The sequence below is a fragment of the Buteo buteo genome, chromosome 16, assembly GCF_964188355.1.
Source record: "Buteo buteo chromosome 16, bButBut1.hap1.1, whole genome shotgun sequence".
In the NCBI taxonomy this organism is placed as follows: Eukaryota; Metazoa; Chordata; class Aves; order Accipitriformes; family Accipitridae; genus Buteo; species Buteo buteo.
The window spans coordinates 12,705,388-12,720,265 of NC_134186.1; the positions used below are offsets into that span (position 1 = coordinate 12,705,388).

The window sequence follows — 14,878 nt, forward strand, 5'->3', positions numbered from 1 at the left end:
GGCTAATGTTGGTTAGGGTTTCTTTCAGCTGTGTCATTTCACTGCTCCATCAGAAAGAGGATGTTCTTTACTGAAAGCCTCTCAAATTCTGTTCACCTCCTTTTCAATGTCTGCAATAAATGTGTCTCAGGAAGATTAAAAATAAGGAGACGATAAACATTGCTGCTGTGAAAGTATGCCCAGGAGGAATACCAGCAGATCAAAAGCTTGAGCTGAATTTAAGTGAATCCATGCATCTTTGGTGAATTTGCCTGGAAAGGCAATTTCATATTTTGTATTATGTTTTATACTGGTAGTCATTTTCTAATTAAAGGTCTAATAAAAAACTATGTCCTCAGTTTTGTTTCCTATGTTGGAGAAAATACAGCAGTGCTAAGAAATTATTCATTTTCAATGGATAAAAAGGTTTTTCAGTTATTACAATAATTCCTTGTGAGCTGACTTCCTCTTTTCCATTCTCTCACCATGTTTATCCTGGCTTTTCTCCTTTTGCCCTCTCTAATTCACTTTTGTTCTTCTCTCCCATCCACCACTCTGTCACATTCCTGCAGGGTGCTCTGCCTTTTGATGACGACAACTTGCGGCAACTGTTGGAGAAGGTGAAACGTGGAGTGTTCCACATGCCACATTTTATCCCCCCGGACTGTCAGAACCTTTTGCGGGGGATGATTGAAGTGGACGCCTCGAAACGTCTCACGGTAAGAAGGCATTTGCTGCAAGTCATGTGAGCAAGGCTTCATTTGTCATGTTGTTGCAGTTGCAGTTGAATAACTAAGGTAAAGTTGATTTACTGCCGCTCCTGTGTGTTTCCTCCTGGGTAAAGAATGAGTGGAGTTGGTGGAGTCTTTGGGAAGAAGTTAATTACCTTCTCTTTTGAATCATGAGGGCGGATTACCTTTGTGTCTCTTCTCTAGCCTCATAATTCTCCGTCATATGTAACAGTGGTCATTTAGAAGAAATCCCTTGTAATGTCATCACAGTGCTACTGACCCATTAGCACATTTTGGAGTCCACCTCAGTTGTCTGGCTCTCCTGGCTGGTACAGCAGTTTGTCGGGGACGTGATATAACTGTTTGAAGGTCAAAACTGTTATTTGAAGCTTTGCTATTAAACAGAGTATGCTTTTCTTACATTTCTGACAAAAGTGATGGGCTCTCACTTCATGCCACACAACCTGCATTGTATTCTATCCTGCATTTGCTCTGCATTATCCTCTAGCAGCCTTCAGAGCAAGTGTCTTGCAGTCTGCTCTTTCATCTTGTGCCCCGGGGTCCTGAGCACGATTAGGCCCACAGTGTTGAGCTCCTGGCATTCAGCACTGAGTCTTTGCATCTAGGATACATCCCATCACTACAACAGAGACCCTGCAAGGGTGAGCACTGTGTAGTGATTGTATCCTTCATTAACAATGTGTTAATGTTTTGGGGAATTAAAAAAAATTAGCAATTAAAATCATTTTGGAAAGCAAGATTGCCTGCTTGTCAGTGGAGGCGTCTGCCTTTATGGGTACATTGCCCTTGTAAATCCTATTGTCAGGCTGTGGTGATGATTTTATACAGATTTACTAAGCTCACAGATTCTGAGTGGGAGTATGTATAAAGAAATGTAAATTTAAAACTCCTCCTGGTTCTTCAGTCTGCTAAAATATTTATAAATAAACTCTCAGATCACTGCTTGGCCTCTCTGCTGAGATTGCTAACAGCAGCATCAGTCTGTGCCAGCTGTGATGGTGCTTTCGGGATGCAGACACCTGTCTGCTAAGAAGTGAACTGAAACTCCCTTCACAACTCTCTTTACAGTATTACCTGACAGCTGCAGCTGGGTTTTTCTTTCATTCATTACAAAACCAGGTCATGCTCTATTTGGTGATGCAGGTGAAAAGTTCTTCATGCTATTATTACTAGTATCCCTACTTTTGCAAACCCAGTAGCCATCATGTTTGCAGTACATAAGTAGCAGTGATTGGAAGAAAAACCCATCAAAATATTAGGCACTTTAAAAGGCCTTTTTTGAACAGATTTTTGAAGAAAGAAAAACTATTTTTCCAAGTATTTTCGTGGAGAGAACACTGCAGAGGTTAGGGCTATACCTTGAGACATAAGACAGCTGTTCTTCATGATCAAGAAAGTCACCATGTCCCTCTCTAGCTTAGTTTCCTTTCAATAATGTAAACATAACAGTTTTCCTGTTGTGTTTTCTTTTTTTCTGTCAGAGATCTTAGTGCTGATTTTTGAGTATGCCAGGGAGCAGATCATCAGATCTTCTTCAAATTGTCCTGAATGAGTTTTTCCATAGAGCATAGTTCCTAAACGTTTTGAATTGTGCAATACAGCAGAGAATGTACACGCATGAGAGTGAAAACAGTTAAGGTAAATCAAGGTCCCAGAGTGACAGCCCCCCCCTCCTTTTCTTGATCAAAATTAAGCTCATATTTCCTTAGGGAGGAAAAACCCCCAGATCAGATAGTTATTGACAAGCACTAGCCAGTGAATTGTAAATAAGAATTTGAAGTAAAACATATTCAAGAGCTGAGAGCCCGGAGGAAAAAAGGATAGCTCTTTATTATTAGCTGCAATGTTATTTTCATTATTTTAGGGTCTCTCGGTTTGCTGTCCCTGCTGCTGTCACACTTCATGCTGTTAGCGTGCTGGTTGCTTAGATTGCCAGGCGGAAGGGAGCTCTTTGTTTACTGCACAGGAGCTAGGAATATATAGTTCATTTTGAGGAGAGATCTGAATTCTATTTTAGCTGTGTCCTGTGAAAAGGGGTATAAATATGGGTTTATTTGGAAGGCTCTATTCCTAGAAAATATCTCACTTGAACCAATTTGATATTTATACAAAGATCTGAGCAAAATTGTGGCTTGGGTACAATAAGTACAGATGTAGCTCTTACCATTACTGATCATTTGCTCAATATCTCACTGGTGAATTTAGCAGAAAAATGTAGTGAAATGTAAGGTCACTAGAAATTTTTCTTTCATTTTTTCCTTTCACTCTCTGCTTTGTTCCTTTTTTTGATTTGTTTCTCTTTTCCTTTTCATCCAACTGCATTTCCCTCCCTGCAGTAATTGCCATTTCACAGCACACCCACACCTTCCCCAGTCCATCTGTTAAAATGATCAACAAAAACAGAACTAGCATTCACATTTAACTGTCATCATTCGGCTTCAGTGTTTGTTAGAGCTTGAGAGGATTAATCGAGAGGAGGGTACTCAGAATTATTGTTGCTGGCCCTTTCCTGCCTTAAGAAATAGGCATTACCTTTCTTTGTATACGATGCATTTATGGAAAGAAGACTTTATTATATCTTAGTGGAATAGTGTTCACGCTCACCATATATTACGTAGCCTCAAGTATGGTTAGTGGGACATCCTTGACCACTCTCCTTTACTGGGCCTGTTTTACTAAACATGCTTTAAAATAAAAGAATCAATGTTTTTCTTTCACTACACTGCAACAGTGGATCCTAGCTGCTGGTCATGATATTGCTGACCACCCATGTTCACGAAAGATGAAATCAAACAAAGAATGAGTACTGAGGTGGTCAGCATTTGAGAGAACCTGTCTGAATAGCACAGCCTAAAAGAGCTCCACTTAGTCTACGCAGATGATGTCTAAGAAAGGTTGTACTGGTCATCTGCATATTCATGAGAGGTCATTACTAGGGAGAGAAGGATTATTTAAACTAAAGGAAGGTACTGGCATGAAAACAAATGTATGTCAAATGGCCTTACATGAAAGTAGGCTAGAGATTAGCAGAAGCACTTTAGCCATATTAGTGGGGTTCTGGGACAGCTTTCTAGTAGGATTAGTGTTGGGAAGGAAAAGTGAACTAGTTTTAAGTTTGAGAAGGTTTATGGAAGACAATGAGTGCTCTTGGTGCTTGCAGTACTGCAGGATGAGGTTTCTTTCAGTTATGTGCTCTTCAGAAAGTGAATGATTTTTTCCTTGGAGGTTTCAAATGATTCAGCATCTCTACAGTGGAGAATTACAGCTCCTGTAGTGGAATCCATTTACATTCACAGCCAATACTTTCTTCTACAGAAGCACAAACGCAACGGGGGGAAAGTAAGGAGCTTTTCGTCCACTTTCCGTTTAAAGATGGATGAACATTATCGAAACTTTGTCTGTAGAACAAGGTGGGTTAGAGCAGGTATTGCAGAATAAGCTATTCTGATAAAGCTGTTATTGTTCCAGTGTTGACCTTTTATTCCAGAGTAGAATGACTTGTCTTCCATGTTGGGTGTCCACGTAGTCTGAAATACCTGTCCCTGAATATTATCTAACTTAAATTACACACATTTTTAGAATCTCCTCTCTGCTCTCTGATTCTGTTTTTTTCTTGGGTCTAATGTATGCTAATGATGGACCACAGCATCTAAAGAATATTAAAAAAATGAACAAGGGAAAACTCACCTGATTCCTTCTGCATTTTTCTAGAAGATCTTACAGTAAGGTGCCTGTCACATCATCTAAATTATCTCACTTTACTACCTGTAGAATGGAGGTAATTGTCCAGTTGATGTATTTAGGCTGTAAGATCTTGGCTGCCAAGGGCCTATTTGTGCACCGTGCACGTACCTCAGTGATACCTTGCCCTTGTCAAGGTCCATGGAGGCTACTATAGTATGGCTGCTACTACTGACACAGATATTGGTTTTACCAGTGCTGTTTGCACTGCCAGCTTGAATCCTTTGGTCAGGAAAAGCCTCTACCTTGACATTATACAGCAGGTTTAAAGCTCAGACTAGAGGATCTTCTGAATGAAGAAGATTCATCTGAGATATGGGTCAATTTAGTGCCCAGATGGGTTTGAGGCTGTTCCCTTTCTGGACAGGGAAGTTTGAAATTTGACATGAGTTCAAGTCCAGAAGCCCTCATCCATATCCACAGACTGTGAGAAAGTTTTTCTGTAGGTCAGAACTTCTTAGCTTGGCAACCACTCTGCTGAGATCAGTGCTGAGGATGTAGACAGCGCTGTCTTGTTTTCCATCTGCCTGTCTGTCTCCATCTGTTGTTCCCTGCCTTAGAATTCAGACGTAAGCTCCTTGGGGGAGGAGACCTCTTTTTCTGATGAGCTTGTACAGTTCTGTATCACAATGGGTCTCTCATCTGTGTGTGGGGCTCCTAGATGCTACTTTAGTATACAATTTTAATATATTTTGGAAGTATTTTTACATAAACCCATGATAAAGTAATTCCCCCTCTCCTTCCATTACAGCATTTTAGCTTGCAGAAGTCTCTCCTCTGACTGTGTACGTGCAATGGATCTGAGCATGTTTTGTTGTTTCAGAGATGGCATCACGAGACAATTGCCTGCAGTGGCTAGGAGATACTAGGAAGCAGCATTTTTACAGCTTCCATGAAATGGCATTAAATTTGGCAAACTCATGTGCAAACAGCAAGAAGAACCCTCTGGGAAGGGTTGTTAAATGCCTTCGTCACTTAAATGCATTTAAACATTGTGTTTAAATGAAGGCAGGAGGAGTGAGATTAGCTCCCACTGTGTATCTCCCTCCCCTGCATTGCATAGTAAAAAGCATACAGACTTCTCCTTGTCAAAACCAATCGCCCTCCCATAACCCTCTTGTCACTTTAATGCAGATGAAAAGTAACAAAGCATTAATTAATTACCTTTAAAAAAGCAATGAAGATGTTGGCAGCAGCAAGCACACTTGTAATAACATTTCAACGCAATTACGTTTGAATCAGAATAGAAATTGGTTTTGTAGAATACTTTTCGTATCTGGGATATCCCAACGTACTTCATAGCAGTGGTTTTGATGTGGATTGAATGGCAGATGTGTAGGTAAACAGCAACCATGAGAGCTCTCATAGACCTTCAAATGTATATCAAAGGTGCTACGGGGCTTCTCTTTCAGAAAAATGCTATGGGTTCATGAGCTTGAAGGAGGTTGATCAGCAGGAATGGGCAGAAGGGATTTCTCTTTGACACCGTCTCTGAAGGAGCCCAGAGGTTCTGTGACTAAGACATGAACTGGTGACCCTCCTTTCTTCCCCCTCTCTGACTCAGAACATGAAGTGCTGTTGTCTGCTTTGCCATGGCATTTCTGCATATCAGAGGCACAAAAGAACAATGTGACCCACGGAGACAGAAAATGCAGCAGGAGAAGCAAGCATGAAAGAGGCTTGGACATCACTTAGCTGTATCATCTGCATCTTGTCTGAAACCATTAATGTCTCTAACCCTCCATGTGGTGTATATGAAATAACAAGTAGATACACATCTCATAGGGTAGTTTTACTGAACAAAGGAGGTATGGTACACTCCTTAGCAGATCTTCACAGTACTATGGACCTGATAAGTAACGATGCTAAAATCCTGTCCCATGGAAACTGTACAAAATAGGTTCTTCTTATGTTCTGTGTTTGTACCTCAGCTTGCAAAGAACCAGAAGGAAGAGGGCTGCATCTCCACGCTGTTGGGGGAACACTCGTAATGTGTATCTTATCTGGAGTTAAGCTGGTCAGGGGAGATGGCAGTGTGTCAGGAATATTCTACCTCTCTCTTAATAGTGCAGGGATGAAAGGACTACCTAATGCAAGGGAAATTGTGATGAAGGGAAATTATTGTGGCAGAACTGAGGCCACAACTGGAAGCTGTACAAGTCTGCCTGGGCCCGTGGATGTGTGTACTGGGGGGCATTGGTGCTCCCAGCACCTGAGCTGGTTAGAAGACAGCTAGATATGCGAGTACCAACTGTACCTCTGATTGCAGTGTTGATATAGTCTTGGTTTTAAAGGAGGTTGTTTGTCTCTCATACTGATCCCTGCAGCCTCTTGTCATGCTTTCCTAAGCTGCATTCCCTTGTTTCTTTATTTTCAGGAAAAGCCCTGTCTCACTTAAAAAATGATCTCATATAGAGCTGACCTCAGGTCTTCCTGGTCTCCCAGGCACGGAGCTGTTGTTCCATAGCACAGAGGTCTCTGATTCCTTGCTCTCTGTGGCAAACACCTACTTTCGATCTGTGAGATTTTTTTGTTTGTCCGTTCCTCTGTTTTTTCTTTTTTTTTCTCTCTGATTCTCATTGTTCTGGAATTGAAGTGGAAAGTAATAAGAGCAGGACAGCTGTCACCGTTCTTCCTGACCAGTTTAATGGGTCTATGGTTTCATCTTATAGCTGTTAGCACTTGAGTTTCCTTCCAGGTCTCCCCTGCCTCTCACCTGCGTGTTGCACAAATGCAAGCCTGTGTGCAGTGAGCGTGCATGTTGTTCTGCACGTACAAAGGTGCTTTGTAGTGAGGAATATGAGAGATATTGTGCACATAAATATAGATGTGGGCATCTATAAAAAGTTCTTTTCTACTGTGATGATGCTTCAAAAAAAACAGATTAGGAAGCTTCTGCTCTAAGTATATCATATGAACAGTTTGTTCTCTGCACTGTTAAGAGTTTCTCTTGGAAAAAGGGTGTTGCTTTCTTTTCCCCCATGCTTGTGGAAAACATGGTCATCGTGTAACATTTGCTGGGATCTGCCGTCCATAGGTGGACAAGGCCACTGTTCGGCTTTGATCAGTCCTTCATTACACAGTAAAATGCTCATGTGTGAAACAGGGAAGTAAAAGAAATTTACAGTCTGGTGTTCAGGTGCTGGAACAAAAAATGGTATTATTTTGACATAGAACCTTATTCTACTAGGTCTGTAGATTTTAATGTTAAATGTGAAGCCAATCAAGAATGCGTCCTGGTAGAAGGTCATATCACACATGAGCAATTTCTTTTGTTTATTCACATTATCTGTTTGAACCTGTTTCTATTTCCTTCTCTCTCTCTTTTTTCCAAAACAAAACTAGAAGTTAACTTTAGGTGTAAAGAATCAGCTATTATGCACATACAGAAAGGAGCAGTTTGTTAGCTTCAGTTAGGTTATAGAGGGGAAGGGCTTAGGAAGGGAAAAACTTAAATTGCCAAAACGCTTGTCTGTGAAGCCTTGTACTTACTCATTTTGCTGGGACTTGTTCCTGAGTGATTCCTTATGTCTGGAATTATAGCCTCATTTCCAGTGGGGTGGGTGAGGATGAGCATGCTCTTCATGCAGCATAAAGTTCCTGTTGTTTGCACACATCCATCTCTGGAATGTTGGACTTACTTGAATAAGCCTTTAATAGGGATGTCTTGTGGAGTTACCTTTTCTGTTTCACAGCACTGATTGCTTGTTTTCTTCTCATTTACAGCTAGAACATATTCAGAAACACATATGGTATATGTAAGTAACACTTTTTTAATTCACTTTTGCATGCATTCATTATTGTTCTGTTACAGGAGCTGATATTCTAGTGATCTCTAAAGAGGGAGACTGGAGTTTGAAAGCAGCTTTCATACAGGTGGAGAAAGGGATAGAGGACAGAAAGGCATCTAATTTTTTTTTTACCCTTTGCTACTGATATAATTTCATCTATATATGGTTCAAGCCGGGAACTTTTTATACAGAGGCTAACAACTGTTGAAATGAGACGTTCAGTCCAGCAACTTTCTGTGTTAAAAAGATACCTGCAAGTGATCAGCAAAAAAAACCCCAACTAACAGCCATGTTTAGTTTGCTATCCAAGTGCTACAGACAATCCTTTGTAATACCTTCTTGACAAGAATGCTTTCATTTGTTCCTTCTTGGTATCTTGGCTTTTCTCTGAAGTAGAAACAAAAATGATGATATTGATAAGTAAGCACCTGTGAACAAGAGCTTTTCTGTCTCATAATCCCTACTACTTCTTCGCAGCAAGCTAAGAGGCTGCTTCTGACCTTGTAACCTGTTGATGTGAGAGTAGTTCTGTGACTTGATTAAAAGCAACAGTCTTGACAGTGAAACAGGAGGTCTGTGAGAAAAGTATGCACCTGTCTAGTGGTTTGGGTATAAGGAAGATTGATGGCTTTTAAAAGTGACCTTGCACTTTGTGTAGCCTTAATAGTATTTCAAGAAACCTAAGTAAATAACTTTTTTTTTTATATTGATGATAACCTAATCAAACTAAGGAGAATACTTCACATATTAAACAAGGGAATGATGGTTTGATACATGCTTCTTGGGGTCAGCATACCAACAGGTTCCCCAGGTGGGTGATAAGGAAAGTTCTGCCTTCATAATCCTATCATTGCTCTTGGGAAATACTTGAGGATGATATGAACTGATATTTAAGCCTGTCACCAGGAAACAAATAAACTTTTGGTTTTGTTTTGTTTTCTCTAATTCTATCTTATGGGCAATGTTCACTTCTGGATTTATCTGACTTTGATAGGACCTAAGGGCGTTCAGCAGTTTGTTGAATAACATGGTTTTTTCTTAGTTCAGCTGAAATTGTGGCAGCACTCTGCCCATGGCTTTTTCATGGTCTCTCCAGTTAACAGTTGACATGGCACTTTTTTAAACCAAAGGAGGACTGGAGTGTTGTTTGCTGCAGGTATTATTTTTCTTTTAAACTGTCATGGATAAATGTAGGAGAAATGGAGGGGGGAAATCTCTAACTGTAATCTCTGAAATACCCCTCCTATAATGTCCTACTAGCAATTCCAGAAGTAAATGCTGTTTACATCAGACTGGACAGCTGATCCCCTCTGTTTCTTCATGGAGTGAAATCAGCTGACTTTCTCTGCGCTTTGATCAGAACTGGAATAGGAAATCAAATGAAATGTCATTGATCACTTATATTATTATTCTAACTCTCCTGAAGATTTTTGCCTGGAATTTTTCACCTGTCGAAGCACTGTTGTCCCAGGCTCACATGTACAATTAGGCAGGTGTTATTTCATGACTTTATTCTAGATTTAGAATTTGAAGATTTTTTTTCTTTGCAGACGTGTTTGAACATTTTCATGTACTTCTTGATGAAGGTCAGACTCTCTGCTGATTGACACAGTAAACAGTTTTTTACCCCAATGGAAATAGCATCCAAGGCTGTTTTCAGAAGTAGAAACTGAGTTTTGCAAAAGCAAGTCTTCCCTAGACTCCCGGTGTAGTCAATGCAGAGAGAGAAAAGCTCTTCCAGAAGTCTGTTCAGATTGCCTAAAATGAAGTTTCTGCTCAAAATAGCTTTTTTACTGAGTCTCTTTCTCATTTTCTCTGTACTGCCCATGGATTGACTCAAGGAGGTTAACCTCCTTTGGCTAAATTTAGTCTGTGAATAACCCTGCTACCTCCAAAACTCAACTACTTTCATCTGGTAATGTTTCACAGCCTCTTTGCATTCATTTTGCCTGGAAATATTGATGCTGACAGAGAAGGAGGGATTATAAGTGTTTTACTCCGTGGCTGTTTTGCTCACGTCTTTCATTTTTTCTTTATTTCATGTAACACTGCTATTCTATGTAAAATCTTCATTCTTTGTCAGATATAGATTGCTGACCTGAAGGTTGTACTCAGAACATACAAGTGATTTCACTTAATTCTTCAAATAAATATTAAGGCTACAGTAAAACTGAGGAAAAGATTTAATTGCAAACTAGGCAGGCAGAGAAAGAGGTCTTGAAAGTTGAAATCATGATTCACAAGCCTAAAAAAAGGAAAAAAGAAACCAAAGAGAAACCTTTCATCACCAACCTCCAGTTCTTCTTGTTCTCCCACCCAAATTAATTCAGTGAGGTTTTTTAAGCCTTTTTAATTGAAATAATTTCTTTTTACCTCAAGTGCAGGTTATCATAAATCAGCAAATAACCAGCGGTTATTTTCACATTTTTTAATAAAGCAAGAGGGCAAATAAAATTAGCTCTTATGGTAAATTGTCCTGTAACACTGAGTTATTGCCCGAATTGTGAAGGTACTAAATTTCCTAAAACCAGAAAAAGAATAACTGTACCGGTTCTACTTTGCTTTGCACTGATGCAAATGTGCATCTTGGTGAGATTCATGAGGGAATTTCATGGAGAGGCTGAAGAAGTCTGCCCTGGTCTGGAATCACAGCCATTGTATGCACTGATTCTCACAAAAGAGGATGGGTTTTAAAGCAGCAATTACATTCATGCAGGCCTTTAAAAAACATACGTGATTTGCAGTATTCATTGTGTGACATTGTTTGATGTCAATGTGGGCTGAAATGCAACAAATTTGTCACTTTGCTAGACTGAGAATGGAACAGGCAATACAGTCATGCCAATCACAGCCCAGACCCGGTGATTTTCCTTTCCTGAAGCATTGAATTGTGTTGCCAAATGACGACGTGCCTCTTTGCAGACTTTGCTTGTACCTGATGAGGAGGTGTGAAAATTCCTGACTATGTCTGAGGCTGACCAGGGCAGGGCATAAGGAAAAGCCACTTTTCATGCACAGACGATGGCAAGCTGTGCTCTCTAGAAATGGCTCCCATGCTGATTGATACAAAAGAAGCTTGCAGGTGATATTCTGCTATAGACTAGGGCAACTAGTAGGAAACCCAGATTTTCTGGAAATTTTCCAAAACAATAATTCTTTTTAATCTCTTTAAATTACTTTAAGGACATCTGCTTATAACATAATGAATGATTAATTAATTCAATATTTTTTAAAAGTGAACTGCAGATCATTAAAAAACCCAAAACACTCAGCTGCTGTTCAAAGGTGCATCCTTCAAGAATTTATCTTAATGACAAGGTCATCACTGGCTTTAATAGTGCAAGGTTAGGATCTAATCATTGCTTATTACCTGCTGAGAGCTACATCCTGATCATAAGATGTAGGAGTAGCTACCTCTTAAAGACAGGGCACTCAAGGAATAAGATGTTTCTTTAGTTGAACAAGGATTTTTGAATCTAACCCTTAGATTCAGGACCATGGTGTCATTACAGAAGACATAGACGCTTCTGCGAGACTCCAAGGGGGCATCAGAAGCTGTGTTTTAGTGGTTTGACACACAAGAATGAATCCTGAGGAGCAGATTCTTTCTCTATCCTGTATATTCTGCTTCCAGCCCCCTAAACTGAATAAAACTGAGCAGGGTATGTGTGAGTGCTCAGTATAAAAGAATTGGGATCTGACCCATGTTGTCATGACCCATGTAATGCACTAGTACTAGAGTCTGACTCCATGACGTGTGTCCAGAAAGGGCTGAGCACGTTTTCACTGCTTCAAGAGAAGATAAAATGAAAATTTCCAAGGAGTCTTTCTGCAAGTGATGTCCCACAAACATGGTTAACAGAGCAGATGCCTCACAACTGCATTTCAACTTGCTTAAAAATAAATTGCAAGTAACACCCAGCAATCTCCCATGATTAAGGTGCAGCATATAATTGTCCTGTCCTAGCATCAGACCCCTGGCTGCAATGACTTAGTATTGCCTTCTTACCTTGGAGGAGATAATCTCTATTGGCTCTCTTTTTGCTGCACTGGCTAAGACCTTGAGCTCATGTGTATGATCCTACCAGAGTTGCTTTCTAACCTACCCAAGAAAAATTGGGGACATTTGAGTTGGAGCTCCTTTTTCTGTGTAGATACTTGGATAGCTCACATCTGAGCCCAGAGCATTTTAAGCTGTGCAAGTAAGTTCACAAGTTGTGTTCACCTTCTGCCAGCATCAAAAGGAAGAATCTCTTGCCCAAACACAGCCCCATAAACAGCCAATGCTGACATCTTATGCAGTTTAAATATTATCGATTCCTGTTGCCCACCCTGGGAGCTTGGACTCAACAGTCAAACATTTACATCACGTAATGGAAAGGGAGGACCGCACCCACAGAGTAGGAAAACCTCAACATCGGAAGGGAGAGCCTCACCCAAAGAGTATGAAAACCTCGACATTGCACAAAGCATCCATTGAGAAATAGTGAAGATTTAGGGTAGACAGTTTCACCAACCAAAATACCACCACTGCCAAACCCACCTTTTTGGATGGATAGAGTTCACATAAATTGTTCGCTGCCTACCTAAACAAAATCAAAGGATATTCAGGGTGCCTGCAATATATATCATTCAGTCGGTTATAGATACCCTGACACTTTGACCTGTTTCTTACAGTAAGGGCCTTTAACTGCAACAAATAATCAATATTTCCTGAGCCTAGTGAATAGGATGAGATAATTATGCAGGAAGCCTGTGTTAATTACTTTTAAAAGAGTAATATGCTCTACCGCTAACAGTGTATTCTGAGGTCTGCCACTGACCTCTGGCATCATGCTTGAGCCACAATTTTCAAATTTGCAAGTCTGAAGAGAAGCAGAAATTGTCTCATTTGGGCATGTAAATAATACACCCTGCTTTCCCCAAAAACCTTTTAAAGTGTGTCAAGTGGGGGCCTGAACACTGAGATCTCTTAATCACATGGGAAGCTTCAAAGAAAGAAGCTGCTGCAATGCTGGCTGTAATCAGAATTGGTGAAAAACAGTGACGGTTTGTTTGCAGCTCCTTCTTTGAACGAGAATCACTCAGCTTGCACTTTTCAGCCTGATAGCCTGAAGTCTGGCCTGCTGATGAGACAGCATCTCTAAAACCATGTAGTATTTTATAAATGTTTGGCATTAGGATGCTGAACAGCTGCTTAAATTATGAGGGCGCTGGTAAGTGGAGTTCCTACTGCCTTTCTGACTGAACACAGACATTTCTCATTAAAGACCCAAATCCACAAGGTTCTGGTCACTCTTAGCCTTCACAGTGGTTTCCTCTGAAAAGAATATCTGTCTGGTTGGGAGCTCTGGTCTCTCAGTGGGAATTTAACAAGCTATTTCCATCTGTTGCCGCAGGCTGTGTTTCAGAGTATGGGTTCATTTGTGACTCATGTTTCTTTTCTCTCCTTCTTTCTCTGCCCCCTTTCTCTCTCTCATCTTCTTTCCTCTGCAGAGGGGGTAAGAACGAGCCAGAACCAGAGCAACCAATCCCTCGAAAGGTGCAGATTCGTTCTCTCCCTTCCTTGGAGGATATTGATCCAGATGTGTTAGATAGCATGCACTCGTTAGGCTGCTTCCGTGACCGAAATAAACTCTTACAGGACTTGTTGTCGGAAGAGTAAGCACTTGCTCAGTCTTCATATGAGTTGGGTGTTCATGGGCTGGGATGCTTATAAACCTGGGGAGAGGTAGAGAGTGGTTTAACTAATGTCTCTCACTGTGAGGGACCAGTAGCAACTTCTCACCCTCTGGCTGCTCATTCGCTTGTGAAGTGTTGGGAGCAAGCACTGAGCCTTTCTTGCACCATGTGTCAGAAGCTCACAGCCTGACAAGCAACGGAGGCATGGTGCTCTCTCTTCCCTTGCTGCCAGGCAAGGTCACTTCATGAAAAGATGGGCCGTGCAGTCCGGATGGGGATCATATAATTGCTGTTATTTGTGTTGGATATGTCTTTGTTGGCAATTTTTTGTTTATTTCAAGCTTATACCTGAAAGCTGATGTCTTTCCTGAGGTGTTAAGAGGGACACGTAGTGGAAAGAGCACTTAGAGGCTCAGGGGACCTGTCTTGCTGCCACTCTTGATTTGAACTTCCTGTGGACACATTACCTCGTCTGTCCCGTGCCTCTGTTCTGTGTGTGTAACATGGGAATCGTATTTTCTGTTCTCACTAGCTGCTTGTTGGAGACAGCAAGGTTCTCAAAAGTTTTGTGGGTTATGTATCTAGCTGGCAGATACATGACCATTTCCAGCTTACTTAGAATAACTGTAGCTGTTCATTTGATGAGAAGGGTTTATCTACATGTTGATGGTTTTTTCTCTTCAAATTTAAAGGGTTTTTTTCTTTTTTTTTTTCAGAGAAAACCAAGAGAAAATGATTTATTTTCTTCTGCTTGATCGGAAGGAGAGGTATCCTAGTCATGAAGATGAGGATCTTCCCCCTAGAAATGAAATAGGTACTACAGATATGACCTCTGTCACCATGAACCCATCTCACCTAGTTCCTCTTCGCCCTTTTTTTTTTTTTTTTTTTTTAAATATATACCCTAACATCACTTCCCCACCACCCAAACCC

The 14,878-nt window shown here is 40.6% G+C and overlaps 1 protein-coding gene across 1 annotated transcript in view; it reads left to right on the forward strand.

Moving 5' to 3' along the window:
* The window catches only part of BRSK2 (BR serine/threonine kinase 2), a 326,204-nt gene that overhangs the window by 257,175 nt on the left and 54,151 nt on the right, over positions 1 to 14,878 (forward strand). Inside the window, 4 exon segments of the mRNA XM_075047051.1 lie at positions 552 to 698; positions 8,199 to 8,230; positions 13,760 to 13,924; positions 14,662 to 14,759. Coding sequence (XP_074903152.1) covers positions 552 to 698; positions 8,199 to 8,230; positions 13,760 to 13,924; positions 14,662 to 14,759 — 442 coding nt within the window.